The 12,479-nt window shown below is 47.2% G+C and overlaps 1 protein-coding gene across 16 annotated transcripts in view; it reads left to right on the top strand.

Moving 5' to 3' along the window:
* Positions 1–12,479, top strand: part of NRF1 (nuclear respiratory factor 1) — a 73,561-nt gene that overhangs the window by 17,974 nt on the left and 43,108 nt on the right. For 5 of the 16 annotated variants that reach the window (XM_075081731.1, XM_075081730.1, XM_075081735.1 and 2 more), the window contains exons 2-5: positions 2,492–2,720; positions 4,691–4,805; positions 7,047–7,173; positions 7,752–7,892. In XM_075081731.1, the coding sequence (XP_074937832.1) occupies positions 2,498–2,720; positions 4,691–4,805; positions 7,047–7,173; positions 7,752–7,892 (606 nt within the window). In that variant the 5' untranslated portion in view covers positions 2,492–2,497. Of the gene's footprint in view, positions 1–1,823; positions 1,865–2,226; positions 2,367–2,488; positions 2,721–4,690; positions 4,806–7,046; positions 7,174–7,751; positions 7,893–12,479 lie in introns of those variants that run through there. The other 11 variants (XM_075081744.1, XM_075081736.1, XM_075081746.1 and 8 more) reach the window with 6 other exon arrangements.

The raw sequence follows: 12,479 nt of genomic DNA, 5'->3' as shown, positions 1-12,479 counted from the left end.
CTTTCTGGTCAGTGGAGGGAGGCAGGTACTTCCCGAGGAGCTTGGCCTTTAAGGTCTGAATTGTTGGTTAATCGGACAGAGTTGAGCAGGGCAAAATGCTTTGGAGATTGGTTTTGGCATTTTGGAAAGTTCAGTAAGGCTTTGGAAAGATCCGGCTGGATTTCTTTGTATTAATAAATGAGAAACTGTGCCGAAATGGCTAGGTCAGATTTGCTTTTCAGGAAGACAAAGGCCACTATGGTGGCTGCAGCAGGAATGAATTCATTTTGCCAGTGAATCCATGGAGCTGACTCGTCGTAAACCCTAGGATATGGTGGTTGGGAAACTTGATCTGTTGAGCAAGAGGGTGGCTGTCTGACTGCCCACAGCCAATTCAGGGAAAACACAACATTTGCAAAAGTCTTGGCTAGTCGGGCAAGTCCAGATGAGGTGATAGATTGCAACCACCCTCTGTGTGACCGAAGTAGGGCAAGACCAGCATAGTTTGGTTGTTGTAATGTAGGCAGCGTTGTTCTCATGGTAATGGGTGCTTTGGCTTAGTACACAACAGACGACTTTGTCTCATTCCAAGTCTCCTTTCAATATCTTTGTCCTGCTGCTACATCAGAGACTTTATCTCATCCCCTGTTCAACAACTTACTTGCCTCTGGCATTTGAACGGAAGCTTTCTCTTAGTGCTGTCTGGGGAATATTTTCCCTGCGTTTGAGATGCAGCTTTTGTTTCCTGTAAAAGCAGATGCGCTTAAGTAAAATGTGGAAAATGGGTCGTGTTTTGAGGACAGGACTCTCTAAAATAATTGCATTATATTTTTGGTATCTTTAAGTTGGACCTGCCTTTGGAAGAGCTGTTTTATAAACACCCCTAATGTTCAGTTCACTGAATTGCAGGAGTTTTGAGGCCTGTGGAAACAAGCCTTTAGAAACCAGCTGGTGATGGGGGAAAAAAAAAAAGTCCTATTTCAGCTCTTTGGTCAATAGATTTGAGGCAGAAATAAATACATCTAAATACAAGTCACTCCCCACCCTACCCTTTCTTCCATTTGTTGTCTGGACTGTAGCAACTGCTCCCTTGGTTCTGAGCTTCTGCCGCTTAAAATGTGGCTGCAGAAAATACTTCCTCATCCACAGCTTTGGTCATGCCTTGTCCCTTCGTATTGTCTCCTGAACCCAGAGCAAGACTCTGGTCATCTCCTTTAACCCCCTTCTGCCTCCCACCTAATCCTCTTTGCCCACGTTAGCAGCTTCGGCTGAGGTGTCCTCTCTTCTCCATTTCTTCCATGGATCCCACCTTTGTAATAGTCTCTCTTACCAAGTCTCAATTCATTGCTCCTTCTTTGTGGATGACTATTGGCTAGTTTGGTCAAAATAACCTTCCTGGCAAGGTGTTTTCTCCTGGTCTGGGTCCCAGTGCCTCGTCAGTCCTGCCAGTCCATGGTTTGGTCATCAGGATGTGATGGGGTTTTTTTATGGTCAGTAGAAGTCTGGTCTTTATTTTGCCAGGCCGAGGCTTTTGTCACGTTGGTCATTTGCAAAGTGTCATGTATTTATGGGACGATGAAGAAGGTGTCTGTCAAGAGCTTTACATTCAACGGCTATACTTACAGGGTCAGAATTTGCTGCATGTGTTTTATTGTTCCCTACAGCTGGTCATCTCCTCTGCTGTTTGACCTAAGGATTTTGGGGAATCTGTTTTGAGTGTTGATGTCCTAATTCTTCTAATGTAGTTTGAAAATATCTTAAGGATGTGCTGTTGTTCCTACAAATGTATGGTAGACTCACACTGAAAATATCTACGTACCTCCTGTCTTGTTCCTTCTGTGCAGATTTATGTTCATGGCGTGTGGTCCAGTGCCCTGCTGACTATGTAAGTTGCTACTTTGCTCAGTGGTTTACCACTAGATGCATTAAATAAATATGCTTTATGTAATGTTTGTGCTTGGGTTGTGATGATTTTGCCTGCTTCCGGACTCTAAACAAGTAATGCAATAAAAGTGGTCTGTAGGATGCAACTTGCTGCCAGGAAACTTCTGTACTGGCATCCTCGTTTGTGTCCTGAGCTATTGAGGTTGGAGGAGGGAGACTGTGCATCGCCCTTGAGCATCTTCTCTAAAAGCTCACCTTGAAGTGGCAAATATAAGTTCCAGCTTTGATCAGAGCTCTTAATATGTAGCGTGTGCGGGGCAAGTAATCTCGGGGCTACAAGATCCTTAAAGACCTTTCTTCCAGCAAAGGTGTCTGCGTCTGGGTGCTATGCCATCTTGTTCGGAAGTATGGATTTTTCAAAACTCTTAAACTTCAAGTTCCTCTTCTGGCTCCTGGTACAGTCATTATTTCCCTCTCGTAGAAGACCACTGCTGCTGGGGGAGGTAATCTCTTGTTCCCTCTTGGTCGCGGCCTGCTCACCTAGCTGGCTCAGAAACCTTTGGCTGCCCTCCCTTGTGGTGCATCAGTGTCAGTAACTCCTTCCTCTGATTTTTGTCTCTGACAGTAGCTATTGATGGAAGAACACGGGGTGACCCAAACAGAGCACATGGCCACCATCGAGGCCCACGCAGTGGCCCAGCAGGTGCAGCAGGTCCATGTGGCCACCTACACAGAGCACAGCATGCTGAGCGCGGACGAAGACTCGCCGTCTTCGCCAGAGGACACATCCTACGATGACTCTGACATCCTCAACTCCACAGCTGCCGACGAGGTCACCGCCCACCTGGCTGCAGCAGGTAAAGTCAGCGGGATGCTCGGCCTTGTTCGTCTAACGTAGCGTTTGTGCAGAGGGCGCAAACGGTGCTTGAGGGCGGTGGGTGATCTTGTCACCCCTTGGCACGCTCTGAATGCTTCCTTATTTCCCTGGCTTTAATAACGCTTCCTTGTAAGGTCTGCTGGCTGCTTGAATCTTGCCTCACTTTGTTTGTAGTATAGAGGTACTGGGAGTAAGAGACGGGTTTGTGCAGTAAAAAGTGTCCCTGGTAAATGCTGCCTCAAAAAACAAAACTAAAATACTGATTGTGTCAAAGAGCAAGCTTATTTCAGGCCCACATAAACAACAGCAAAAATAATGCAGGAGTGCTATGCAACCCTGCTTAGCCAGGGAGCTCGCATGCTAGGCCTGTCCCAAGGAGATGCCACAAAGGGTCCTGGCATATCTGGACCGGCAAAGTATTTCAGAATCACAAATTCCTTCCAGTGAAGCACCAGCCAATTGTCCTCCAGACTTGCCTTGTAGTGGATCTATCTCATTAACAGAAAAATGCAGTGATAAGTAAGCGCTCAGAGACTGGTCTGACTCCGTTTCAGACTTTATCTGATGAATGAAGCACTTGATGTGCTTGACCAAACCTGTGAAGTTCCACCACCCCACTGAGCATCCCATGCCCTTCACTTATTAATTTTCCAGCCTCAGCTGCTGCAGGATGTTTTCTTTCCTCCTTTCCTTCTAGCACACAAGATTTTCCCGAACCTGGGTGCTCAGTTTGCGGCATGGTCTGGCACATCCAGCCCAAAGCTTGCCCAAGAGCCCAGCACGGCCTTTCCTTGCTTCTCCGGAGCAAATATTTTTCCAGTCCCCCAAAAGGCAACATTTTTATTCTGTTTTTCACAAGCGCAGGATCGTTGGAGCACTATGCAGCGGTGCTTGCTATGCCCACTTTGTTACTGATTAACAAAACCTGGCTCTATGGTGTTGGCCCAGAGCTTTGTGATTGCAGTGTCCCATCTCCCGGAGAAGCTGCCTAGAGAAAATGTATAATCAGACACTGCTTTTGTTATCACCTACCAGCTTCCATGGATTGGTAGCTTAAGACTTCCTGATCCAGTAGTTGCATCTTTGTTAAACACAAGATATAGTGCTTTTATGACCCCTGATGTGATCTTTCATCTCTGACATATGGAGAAACTACACACAGGGCAACTGAAGTCTGCTAAGGAGTCAAGGCAAGTCTTGAGCCTGCATTGGAGACCAGGGCTTTTTGACTCTGACCCTGCGCTCATTTCTGGACATCACCGAGACAAGCACGTTACTTGGTTTACTTCCTGCATGTTACTTGGTTTACTTCCAATTAACTTCATGAAACTTCCCCTTACATAGATTCTGTGTCTAGAGTTTGATCACGAAAGCAATAGCACTGCCCTGCCATGATCCCCGCTGTTCTTCATGCGGCTGTTGCAGGACGCTGCCATTGGCTCTGTTTTACAATTTCTTTCACATCAAAGCTGATCCTTTAATCCCTGGGGAAAGCCTTGGACTGCTGATGCTGTACTTGAGGTGTCCAAGCAGGACTCATGGTGTTGTACCCTGTCTCTTCTCCCCTGCCACCGGCATCTCCTCAATTACAGTCAGTTATTTAAAGTCTTGGCATACTTGAGAGTTTTTCAGTGTGTTTGGAAGAGAAAATGCATAATTATGTGATTGCACGGAAAACTCTGGACTGAAATGTGTGGCTTTCACCTGGGACAGAGGTGGCACTCGCCAGTTTGGGGAACGGAGTCTTTTGATTCACCTTTCTGATGCCGGAGAGGAGAGATCCTGGCTGCTGGGGAGCTCAGCAGGGAATTCGGGTCACCCCAATCTGGTGGGGAGGCCCTTGAGCTGAGCCCTTGGGACCCACCCCTGGCAGGGGGGCAATGGCCATGTCCTTTCGGGCCAGTTCCTGAACTGTGTGCGCTGATTCACCCTTTTTGGTTTGATTTCCAGGCCCTGTGGGGATGGCAGCAGCTGCTGCCGTGGCAACGGGTAAAAAACGAAAGCGACCACACGTTTTTGAATCCAACCCATCAATCCGCAAAAGGCAGCAGACGCGTTTGCTACGGTAAGTCCCTCTGCCTGCTGCACTCTGACACCTCGGTCCGCATCCTCGATCTGCCTCCAGTGCTGTGCGTGGTGAGACCATGTCCTGTCCAGAAGTTGCCCAGCTTGGGGATGGCTGGTTTCTTTTCGGATGTCGTTGAACCCAAGAGCTGTGTTTGAGTTTGCAGAAATGGGTTAAATTGCATCTCTGCTCATCTTTAAGATGATATTATGATCACCATGACTGAGATGACTGTTCTGGTGGGATCCACCGTTCTGTTTTAGCCCCAGCTAGTCACAAGTTAAATCTGGCATGGTAACACTGCCTTGCAAGGTATTTGTAGTGGCTTTAACAGTAGCTGGCCTGAGAATCCAGAGCCCAGCTCTGCAATGGCACAAAGGACTTATCTACCTAACGAAAAAAGTCTTTTCTGCATTATGAAGTGATCATGTGAATAGGTTTAGTGTGTGTATGTACCTGAATTTCCTTTGCCAGCAGACCCCGTTGTGTGAGCTCCATGCTGAAGAGTGACCCAGCCTGTAGTGCACAGTGTTGGGGGAGAATAGTCGAGGGGAGACGCCTGCCAGAGCTGAAACACTTTCTTTGGCTTTAGAAACTTGCTCTGTAGGCACCAAACTTCCATAGCCCTTCAGGTGTTGCATTACAGGTGCTCTGAGGCTGTCTGCCCGCCTGATGGCCACCTAGGAGCACTGGTGCTGAAGTGACTGCACAGGCTTTCCGCAAGCCTGGAGAGATCACCTGCAGCTCCGTCTTCAGGAAGCATTCGTAAATATTGGCTAGTACTATTTACTAGGTTTTGGAACAAAGCAATTTTTGCTTTTTAAATTGTTTTGGATTTAATAGGGTTACCTTGCAAGAGCTGGGGTATTTGTCACCCCGTTTCTTGCTGGCTTCCTCCTGCGTGCACACTTAATGCACTGAAACAGCGACGGCCAGAGTTTTGCCTTTTCTCCTTCTCTCCTGTTCTAACTCTTCTAAAGTTGGTGAGGAATTAAGTTGGTTTCCTTATATTCTGCTTACTCATCTGCTGATTCCCACAACAACGTTTGCGCATGATCAAACTGGAACAAAATGGTGTAGGGTTAGTGTTAAATAATACGTGTGTGTCATTTTTTTTTTACAGCTCCATTCTGTTTTTCCCCTCCTTCCCCCAACTCTGACGACCCAGCCATGTTTACTGCAACGTTTCTGAGGAGCAAATTCTTTTCTCTCTTGAAATGTGAACAATATCTTTTTAAAGAAACTCCTATTTAAAGGAGTTATTTCTTCTCCCATCATGCAACTACTTCATTTTCCTACATGCAAGTTACTGACAAAATGCATCGGTTTTCTGCGCTCTGATCAGTTCGACATGTTTGTGCTTGATATTTAAGCCACTGTGAATTGAGTGGGAAGTTAGAGTTTCTGATTCTAGGATCTCTGCATAGCTGGTGGTGGTGTTGGTGCTTTTTGGCAACGTGTCTGCATTTAACAGCAGGTTCTGAAATGACCAGGGCAGATACTAAACCGTCACCTTACGGAGCGCTCAGGTTATCTGGAGATAACTGCTAGTCCTCTCTTGCTTCATGAGTTTCTGCTGACATTTCTGACACATCCTCTTGCATCGCTTTAAAAGTGAGTTAGAGGCGGAAAGTGTATGATGGAACATTTTCTTCCTACAGAGAGATCATTCCAAAGGGACTTGCTGATGTGGCAGGTGTCTGAACACCTGGTTTTCCTGTGCTGAGCTGTTGCAATATTTCTGGTTCTTGCCTGTGGTGTAGCTGTTGGTTGAATGCTACAGTTCTGGTTTGAGCAGGCCTTTGGTACTAGAGAATTGCACTGCGCTGCTATGAGGCTGGAGGTAAAACAGCCTGTGTTTGCACTCTTCTGTTGTTGAATCATTCAAGTTCTTTACAAGTTTTGTATTGCTAATACACTTAGATGGTGACAGGGTGGATGTGCAGACGCTGTCCGAGCTTTGCTGCTCTGGTGATTTCTCTTTACTTCTTACATCAATGGAAAAAGGAGAGAAGGGAGAAAAATTGATATTTGAGCTGCTGGGTGACTGCAGGGAATACAGCAGGCCTGCGGGAGCGGAGGAATAAGCAGTACATGTGGCTAATCTGACGAGCTGGGGCTCTGTTTCTCACCTGGTTTGTGGATGGGTAGCTCTAAGAACGGCAGTTTACAATGCAAAGGGTTGTGTTTCTACAGGACTTTCAGCTGATACCTGTTCACTGGTTTATATCTCTGTTTCAGGAAGCTCCGAGCCACGCTGGATGAGTACACCACCAGAGTAGGGCAGCAGGCCATCGTCCTGTGCATCTCACCCTCCAAACCCAATCCTGTCTTTAAAGTATTCGGTGCTGCACCCTTGGAGAACGTGGTAGGTGTCTGTAGGAAAAGCTACGTGATAAATTGCTCACCTTCTCTGCAGGTTTCATTCTGCTCAAGGCAGCTTTGCAAGCCTGGTTGTGATCTGATGGTCATGTTTAAAACCCTGGAAACAGGAGTTGAGAGTGTATGGATGTGAGGGTAGCACTGACATGCGCTGCATGAAGGGTTGCCTAGCATGTCTCACCAGGGTTGCATATCCTGGATTAAAAATCAGAGGGAGCAGGTAGTAGTGACATGTTTGAACTCAGCTCGGCTGTCAGCGCTTGCACCTTATTGCAGACCAGACAGTAAATAGAGCAGATGCTGACCGTGATAAGCCTTGCTTCAGAACTTTTTCTTTTAATCCTGTAAATACTTCCACTTGCCAGTGTTACTTGATGTTTCATCATCAGCTCTTCGATGCGGCCAAGTCTTTGGGGCCAGTGGGTATTTTTCTTTGCCAGCTGTGGTGTTGTTTGCTCCTTGTGTTCTGCAGCACCTTGGGGAAGGTGGCTGGTCCTGCGTCCTTGCCCTTGCCTCTCCTGGTGCTCCTCACCTTGTTTACTTGAGCTTAACGATTCCCCACAGGTACGCAAGTACAAGAGCATGATCCTGGAAGACCTGGAGTCCGCACTGGCAGAGCATGCTCCTGCACCTCAGGAGGTTAACTCAGAGTTGCCACCCCTCACCATCGATGGCATTCCTGTCTCAGTGGACAAGATGACCCAGGTAAGCGGCAGGATACGCCAGAACCAGATTTGGCGTCTTGCAGTCACATCCTGTTCTTTTGCAGCGGAGCTTACATCTACGCCTCCTGGGGATGCATTTGATCCCTTCTTTCCCATGGGCCTGTAACAGCTCAGATAGTAGTTAGATGTGAAGCTTTGTTATTGGTGCTTATTTTCTACATGAAACAGTAGAGATGCTGGTAGGGACCAGAGCTCAGGCTGCTGGGCGTGTTCCTCTTTGAGCTGTGTTTGCCACCTCCCATAAACTATGAACAGAGAAGATAACTTGTTCCGCACTTCGCAGTGGTTTTTAGGCACTGAGGTCAGGAAGGTCACTTGCAGAGTACCTTTTTGGCTTATCCTCCTTCAACATTTATTGTGTCTCTAGTTCATTCCCTCCTCTGTCTGCTGTAGATTGGAGCAGAGGAGAGCTTGCTGGTGGTTTAACTCCAGGTCAGAGCCTGAGCGAGATAGTTCTGATGGTGCCAGGGAATCATCTGCCCTAGGGATGTGAGCGACTCCTGTTCTCTCCCGGTCCAGCCCTTTGCTGACTTCGTTATTGCTAGGAGAAAGTGGAGGGACCCCCCCCCAGGGAAGCTTCCTTGGTGTGGGAGGGATCATCTGTAGGGAAATCTCCTTCCCCTGGGGTGCAGGACCTGAATGCAGGTCAGTGTGTTTTGCAGGAGGCTCTGGATATGCTCGGTCTGATGCACCACAACAAATTTTAAATGCTGAAAGCCACTTTCTTCAGAGGGAGTAGCAAGATGGAAGGGTCAGAGGCTTTGGGCAACGTACAAAGAGGTGGTGTTGTAGAGCAGAAATGTGCAGATTTCCTCAGTGCTCTGCAGAAAGATCACATTCTGGTCAAAACACTATTTCCATTACTTGAGTGGAATCAGACAAGATCACACTTCTAGTAACATTTTACAAAGAAATCTACTGTGCCTTGGCTGATAACAGATCATGTTCTTAATCCATGACAACATAAGACAAAACTTAGTTTCTGGATTTTTAAGCCACTGTGAAAGGTGGTATCTGCAAGAGCTGTTCACAGCCAGCTTTTGTTCTGTATCATTAACAGTTTCCCGTGAAAACAGAAAGTAAAAAATGGAAATGTTTTACTTTTAAAGTAAAATGAAAGACCAGCAAAAGATCGCAGGTATGTAACTCTGAGTTAATTTGTATTGGCAAACAAAATGCTTGTGTTTGCCTGACTTTATGGCCTCGTCATTGTAGTAATTAAGCTGAGTAACAGCAAGAGAAGTGTCTGGGACTTAAAGCAAGGAGAAGGAGACATCTCTGTGGAGGTTTGACGAGGCAGAGGGAGGCCATCCCAGCGTGGTGCAAGCAGTGAAGCTGGAGGTGCGCGTACCCACGGCACGTGGGCTCTGAGGAGGGAACAGAGCAATTGAGCTGTTGCTGGTGGGGTGGTGGAAAGAAATGAGAAAGAGAGAGAAACGGGAGTGGGTGAATGAGATCAGGAGGTGAGGTTGTTGCAGTCCAGTCTGAGAAACTTTTCTGGCTTGTGTGCGCAGAATATGTGCACGTATAAAAGGGCCAGGAAAAAGATCTGTCAACTGTTTGGCTGTTAATGCTGCACGTGCCATCAAAGCAGCAATAAAAGTGATAAGCTCTCACTTCAGAGAAACCTTCAGCTGGATTTATAATGCGTATTATTTGGGTTTTGCGATAGAGTTGGAAATAAAATATTTTAACATCAAAGGTTGCTGAAGTGTTTCCTGCTTCTATTCTGTGGATAAAATACTAATATCAATGGAATTCTGTGGATAAAATACTAATACTTTTCATGTTAAGCTAAAAATAAGTTGAGAGACTTTCTTTTTCTCCCAAACGTGACACGGCCTCGGTCTTCTGGAAACATTGCACAGCTTTGGCCAAGCCAGGTTGCCCCTGGGGCTTGATTGTTTTGCGTTTCCACGTGTGACTCAGCTCTCCAGTCCAAGACACCAGTTGCTGGCAGGGCGCTTTTTTTCCCCCTCCACGTGCCAACGCTCCTGTGTTCCCAGGCTTCTTGTGGCTCTGTTACATGAGAAACAGTTCTTCTTCTCCATGTTCCGCAGCGCCTTCGGCCAGCAAGCGTGCAAACTGCCGATGCAGTAGCGTAGCAACGTAGAGCCTCTTACTTCAAGTCCTCTCATGCTGCATTATGGTAAAAGCAGTATCTTCTTAGGAGTTAGCCCTCGTCTTTTTAGTGCAACGGGATAACTCAAAACAGCTTTGTGAGGAAGGTTTCTCCTGAGCTGTGGACAGCTGCACGCTCTTTGTGCCCCGTTTGGCCAACCGTTGCTGTCCCGGTTAGCCCAGCCGCTGTGGTGTGGGCGCCCAGCGCCGCGCTGCCTCAGTTTCCCCACAGATCGCGTAGGGATGATGTTTTGTGAATGTCTTAAAAAAGATATTCTGAGATCCTTGAACAGCTGCAGGCCACTTGAGGGCAGAGCACTAGAATTAGCGGACCGGACTGCAGACTGCTGGGTGGATTTTGTCTGTCTGCCTTGTAAAATTTTCGCGAGTAAGATGGGGCATGTGGTGCTCACGAGATGATTTTGTTGCTGAAAGCATCCAGCTGCTATATAGTTTTTGCCAGACTTGGGGGCAAACTGGAAATAGAAACAAAACACAGGTATGCTGAACATGATGAGGCCACTGCTGCCTTTTCCAGGTCACAATTGCAATATGAAATACATTCGCTTGAGAGAATGGATGATAACTGACTCCTACATTGCTGCAACCTTTGTGCAGCCAGAATTGCCATTGGTTTTTTGTAGGAACCTTGGTTCCCGGAGCTGCCAATATAGTTCTTTGTTCTTGCTAACAAGAAATGAGCTTTTTTAACCAAGTTGCACAAAGCCCTATGGAAAACCGGGATATATTTGTAAATATAAATTGGGCAGTGCAATTAAGAGGTGTGTCACAGGGAGTGGAAACACGAGGCCTCTGCTTTCAGCAGCTGCAGGTGTCAGCAGGCAGGTGGTAGAGGCGTTAGGTCCTCAACAAAGAGGTGAAAATAACTCTCCTTTTAATTGCTCTGCTTCCCTCGTGGTCTTGAGGGAAATAAAGCCTTTACTGGCCTGAGCAAAGATGCTTCTATAAACTTGTGAATGGAGAGCATCACCCACCTTGGCTGTGCAGGAAAAAAATGTATTGCAGTGGGGCTTTTACCCTGCAGCTGCTACAAAGAGAAATCTCATTGCTCTGTGGACTTTGGCTACGTCAACACTGTATGTCAGACCCGAGTTTGCCCTTAAACTTGTTCTCAGTTGCTTGCTGATATGATTAAGGAGTAAGACTGGGTAATAGTGAGGTCGACGCTTCAGTCAGCTCTCACCAAGGTCACTAGAATTTGTTTATGCTTTTCTGAACTGGTGATTTCTCCTTTTATCTGACTTTTCTAAAATTTAATACGCTGCTATGATTTGCAGTCTGCTTATACAAGCCAAGAAAGTTTGTCTGGGCCTATCAAAAATCATCTTAACGCCTGTTTGCATACTGCCCTGCAAAAAGCTTCTGCAGAAACAGCGGGTATCTTAATGTTTGTGTCAGTTTGTGTGTAGGAGAAGCCAAGCACTGAAAGACGGTAACTAAACTCAGTTTGCAGCTGTCGGATCCTCCTCCATGGAGGGGCAGGGATGATCCTGCAGTGCTGGACCCCATCACCCAGGTCCGAGGCTTGCTGGTGCTCCCTTCTGGTCCATATCAGTGGTGTGATATGGGGACAGCCTGTGTTTCTGCTCTCCCAGCAGGTCAGTCGCCACGTGGCAGAGGGATCATCTTTGTTCTGCAGTGAGGGCACCCCAGAGTTAGGAATCGGGTCCCCCACGCAGCTGAGCTCTAGGACTGGATGGTTGTTGCAGCAGAGTGGGAAGGGTAGCGAGTCCTGTGATGTACTGGATACAAGGATGAGTGTATACTTCTAACTGCCATGCAGGCAGCTGCCTGCTTTTACAGCACTTAAGCTCAGAGCCTGCACCGTGCCTCATTTCCAGCAAGAACAAGCAGTCGTGTCCAGTGCTCAGGGCTCCAAACTCTGCTAGGAGGTGATGAACCCGAGAGGGACAGCCTGGTCCCCACGCATGCCCCTTTGAAACATTAGAACTAGTCACTCACTCTTATGACTTGACCACGGTTTCAGGGTGGAAGAGAAGAAAGATTTGTGTAAAGATTAAGTCCGTGAGCAGACGCTTCTGTGGGGGAGACCCACAGTACCTCCTGCTTTTTGGAGTGATGACCAGGTTGTTAATTTTGGGTTGGATTCCTGTGGCCAGGCATAAACTGCTGTATCTCCTGGGTGCTGAGTGCTGTTGCTTCTTGTTGAGGACACCCAGGCTGACCCTCTGCCTCATCTTTGCCGTGATGAATTTATGACAGCAGCAAGGCCGCTCTCACCGTGCCTGCCAGAAAGCTCCTGGGCAGTGAGACCTCGCAGAGTTTGGTCAGGGCCACGCGGGTTTTCATAGCAGGAAACTCATGATGACAGCTTGGTTGACGCCTTGACAGATGCCTGGGTTTTTACTCTGAGTGTTTAAACATTAACTGGAACTTTTAAACTCAAAGAACATTTAGCCTAAAA

This window comes from Phalacrocorax aristotelis, chromosome 1, assembly GCF_949628215.1.
Source record: "Phalacrocorax aristotelis chromosome 1, bGulAri2.1, whole genome shotgun sequence".
In the NCBI taxonomy this organism is placed as follows: domain Eukaryota; kingdom Metazoa; phylum Chordata; class Aves; order Suliformes; family Phalacrocoracidae; genus Phalacrocorax; species Phalacrocorax aristotelis.
The sequence above is the reverse complement of the archived record's forward strand: the minus strand, read 5'-3'. Positions and strand labels throughout refer to the sequence as shown.